The sequence below is a fragment of the Myotis lucifugus genome, unplaced genomic scaffold, assembly GCF_000147115.1.
Source record: "Myotis lucifugus unplaced genomic scaffold, Myoluc2.0 scaffold_107, whole genome shotgun sequence".
Classification (NCBI taxonomy): Eukaryota; Metazoa; Chordata; class Mammalia; order Chiroptera; family Vespertilionidae; genus Myotis; species Myotis lucifugus.
The window spans coordinates 1,654,610-1,659,151 of NW_005871155.1; the positions used below are offsets into that span (position 1 = coordinate 1,654,610).

The 4,542-nt window shown below is 39.3% G+C and overlaps 1 protein-coding gene across 1 annotated transcript in view; it reads right to left on the reverse strand.

Moving 5' to 3' along the window:
* Positions 1-4,542, reverse strand: part of SYCP2L (synaptonemal complex protein 2 like) — a 62,800-nt gene that overhangs the window by 57,323 nt on the left and 935 nt on the right. The window contains exons 2-5 of the mRNA XM_023757415.1: positions 3,059-3,156; positions 2,654-2,791; positions 2,214-2,333; positions 424-528 (exon numbers count right to left, since the gene is read on the reverse strand). Of these exons, the coding sequence (XP_023613183.1) occupies positions 424-528; positions 2,214-2,333; positions 2,654-2,791; positions 3,059-3,156 (461 nt within the window). The remainder of the gene's footprint in view (positions 1-423; positions 529-2,213; positions 2,334-2,653; positions 2,792-3,058; positions 3,157-4,542) is intronic.

Genomic DNA, 4,542 nt, shown 5'->3' on the forward strand with positions numbered 1-4,542 from the left:
CGAAGTTGGAATCTGGGCCAAGGGCACATGCCTTGGTTGTGGGCTCGATCCCCAGTGCGGGCGTTGCAGGAGGCAGCCGATCAATGATTCTCTCTCATCATTGATGTTTCTATCTTTCTATCCTTCTCCCTTCCTCTCTGAAAATCATAAAAATATATTTTTTTAAAAAAACAAACAAAAAAAAAACACAGCATATCACTGTCAATCAGGTGAATAATATACTAGTATGTACGAAAATAAAACACCTCATCTTTTTATAACATTGATTATATTAATGCTTGCTTCTATTTAACATAATATTCTAATAGTAACATTTTTAGTAAAACCCACATCTTAGAAAAATGTAAGTTTTAGAAATAACTCAAAGATTCCTACAAATTACCAATGTTATCTATTCAGCAAAGCATCCACCCCCTTCCTTACCAGCACTGTGTCAAAGAAGTCTTCTGTGACATTAGTCAGGGATGTGTCTGAAGCTAGATCTTCCATGGTCAGAAATTCTACTGTTCTTTCAAACCAGGTAGCCATGTACACAAGAAGAAGAAACACAGATGGAACGCCCATGACTACTCCCTATTCGATAAAATTTCGTAAGATAATTCTTTCACTAGAGCAAATAATTTTAAAGACCTTTTCCCATTCCATCAGTTCCATTGGGCCTGGCTCTGAGGCCTCCATTTAGAACACTCCAGGATGATATCATACTGCTACAGAGTTGCAGTAAGTTCTCAGATACCAGCAAGAAATGGAGTAAGTTCTCAGATACCAGCAAGAAATGGTTAGACTCGGCCAGTAGCAATGCCAGAGAGGCACATGAAGGGACTAGTGAGGAGGGGTGAAGAGGTAAGTGAGCTCCCAGCACAGGAGGAGTTCCTGTCCTCTGGGAAGCTGTAGAAGACAAGCTATCCAAAGAGATGCAGAATTTGGAACGTGCTCCAGAAGTACGCATAGTACAGTACATATGCCTACACCTGGCTACATTTCTTTTGCCTTTCTTTTCCAGCTACTTGGAGATTTTTCTTTTCTACAGGCATATATATCTAAATTTATATTGCATTGCTAAGATTGGTATGATATAAAATAAACTTCTATAAACCCTCCTACAACATATTTATTCAATTAAGCAAAGGCCATTTTCACTCTTACGGAAAAAAAGAAAAAGGGAAAACCCTGCGCGCATAGTTAGAAGTTATCAGTTGAACACAAAGTCGGTGACATGAGCTCATGATGAACAGTTCTTATAGGAGTGGGGCTTGAAAGCTGTCCAATTTGGAGCCAAGAACACAAGGCACACCCGCTGAAGACCATGAACAGATCAATCAGCTCTCACCGTTGGCTGCACATTAGGGGAACCCTGGGAGCTCTGAAACACCGAAGGCCTGGGACCCATCACAGACCCAGTAAACCCGAATCTCATCATGAAAAGGGAACTCTGCTTTGCTTCCAGATGCCATTATAAGGCACCCATAATGTTACCTTCTAGTTAATTAAAAAGCAGAATAGAATTTCATAATTGGGATGACCTAAAATAAGCAAAAAATGTTTTTGCCATTTTTTTTTCTGCTTTAACTGGGATTTTTAGAAAGTTGGAAAAGTGGACTATGGCAAGGGGAAGTATTTGATAACTTATCTAGGTCCAATCTTGTTACTAACGTCTATTAAAATACTTTCAGAGCCGTTGATGGGGAAGAAGTGTGGAATAGTCTACTCCTCTCATCCTATATTCCTGAGTCAAATTCACTAAAATAATAAAAACATGTGATCACTGCATTGGTTTGTCAAGGGGAGAAGGGGGTGGTGTCTGACTCCTTGCTGTAGGCTTCCAAAGTGCCCTGTCCAGCACCTCCATCAGGAAACATATGTTGAACTCAAGTTTTGATTGGATATCTATAATAATCTATAATAATAAAAGCATAATATGCTAATTAGACCAGATGTCCTTCCAGACAACCTTCTGGATGAAGCCAGGGCTGCGAGTGAAGCCCAGGTCCTGGGTGCTAGAGGTAAGCCGGTGCCAGCAGCTGGGGGAAGGAAGGCCTACTCTTGTATGAATTTCGTGCATCGGACCTCTAGTGGGCAATAAACTTTGTTACCAATTTGTTTTCATATTTGATTTTAAAGGAACAGAAAATACCAAACTTCATGAGATAACTGAATCCACTCTAGTTCTTTAAGTTACCCAAAGCCATACAAAATTAAAACAGGACACTTATCTTTGGGATCAGTCCCTGCTGAACTAGCAAAGGCTCATCTTCTTTGAGGCCATCAATGAAGAACCGCTGAATACATTTCAGCAACAGTGAAACATACTGAAATTCATTTTTATCCAGTTCCTAGGTATGAGACCACACTAAGTTAGAAGTCTTACAGTGAAAGTTAAGAGGGTAGATTCTAAGTGTTCTCATCACAAGGAAAAATATATATATTTTAAATTTTCTTTTATTTTGTATTATATGAGATGACAGATGATAACTAAACTTACTGTGGCAATCATTTCACATCCATATATAAGTCAAATCACTATACCATATCCCTTAAACTTATACAGTGCTGTATGTTAATTACATTTAAATAAAACTGGAGGGAAAGCCTGACAAAGTATCATTACACACTGGGATTCTGGTCAGATAACAAAACAAAACAACTTACTTGCCTTATTTATAGATTTGTCAAGATGGTATAATTCAAGATGATTATATTTTTGAGGAATGTGGCTCCCTCTCTGTTGAAAATATTCTTTTATTTTCTGAAATCCTTTACCATGAAATGCATCAATAATAAGTGACTGAAGCTGGAAAGTTGATAGTTTGCAAATTACTTTTTCCCGCAAAACATTAATTTTGTAGTAACATTTGTAACTACTATTCTCAACAATAATTCAGTGTGGAAATAATAAAAGGTAACTATAAAACAGAGAGTGATATCTTAAGCAGTAAAGTCATGTAGCTAGTGAGCAAGTTCATTGGCTTAAGACAGTACAAGCCCATCTCGGAGATATTGCAGGCTCAGTTCCAGACCACCCCAATGAAGCAAGTATCACAACAAAGCCAGTCGTAACCTTTCTCCTGGTAGAAGGTATGCCTGCAGTTTCCAAATGTGGTTCCTGGACCACCAGTAGCATGGGCATCACCTGAGACTTATTAGGAATCAGGAACGCTGTGGGTGGTGTTCAGGTGATTATCATTAGGCTAAAGTTTGAGAACCACTGACTTAAGAGAAATTGCACTTGAGTTACAGATATCTGAGGGTGAAGAGTGTTGATTATCACTAATGTTAGAAATTCTAAAACACTAAAAAATTCAAGCCTAATATCACCCAAGAAACATGAATGATCATAAAAGGAAGAAAATTACTCCACTAACAATGACAGATAATGAAAGCTGACAAATATGTAAATTGCCAGGATAAAACTGATTTTTTTCTGAACATTTACCAAGACATACTTCTAAGTATACACTTGAATAATACAATTCCTTAATTATCTGTGCTACAGATATGATTTTTTTATCTTTAAAAATCCAATCCAATCCTACAGACTAAATTATAACATGTAATGTTATTTTAATAAGGAGATATTTTACCATATACTGACCAAAATTCCACTTATCCTCAGTATAGATTTAAATGGGGGGACTGCATTTGAAATTAAATATTTAAACATTATTTTCTTTATTAAGTTACCACATAGTGAACCTTTTTGTGCCAAGTGAGTTAAGTGTTCTGCAGATGTTCTCATTTAATCCTCTCCGCCACTCTGAGAGGTTTGATTCTTTATCTGGGGATAATAATAGCAAGGCTGGGGAAGGTTAAGAACTTGCACAAGATCACCCAGCTGAGATTCACACTCAGGTTCTTTGACTCAGAACCTCAGCCTTCCACCTGCTTAACACTCTGCCTGGCTTCTCTGCACTCGGAAATAACCCGAACCCTTTGCCTTGCTCTGCAGGGCTCTGCCTGGTTTGTTCTCTATCAGCTTCCTCTGCTTGCCCTCCCAGGCCTTAAGTCCTCAAATGAGTCAAACTCTTCCTTGCCTCAGGGCCTCTGCACTGGCTACTGGGGGCCTGGAACTCTTCTCCCCACAACTTTCCACCCTCCTGGCTCCTTCTCATCCCTCAAATCTCAGCTTCAGTATCCCATTTTCAGGTCTGTCTTCCAGAACCTTATCTAAAATAAGCCAAGTACCTCCCTCCACCCTTAGTCTCCATCACATACCCTGCTCCTTTTCCCCCTACGACCTTCCTTTGGTACCTGTTTCTTTGGCTCTCTGCAAGGCTGTAAGCTCCATGAGGACACACTATGTTTGCTTTGTTCCGTACTGCCTACCTACATCTAGAATAGTGCCTCGCACAAGATGGCTTGACTACCTTAGACTTATCACAAGACCCCATGATAACTGGTTGTCAGAGATTAGGGAAGGAGAAGCAGCAAAAGGTGATTTCTCTGTCTTTGGTGTGAGCAACTGGAGGAACAGTTGTTCTGAAAGCCCAGGGAACAGAGAACTAGGAAGACCACACACACATACATACACACACACACACACCA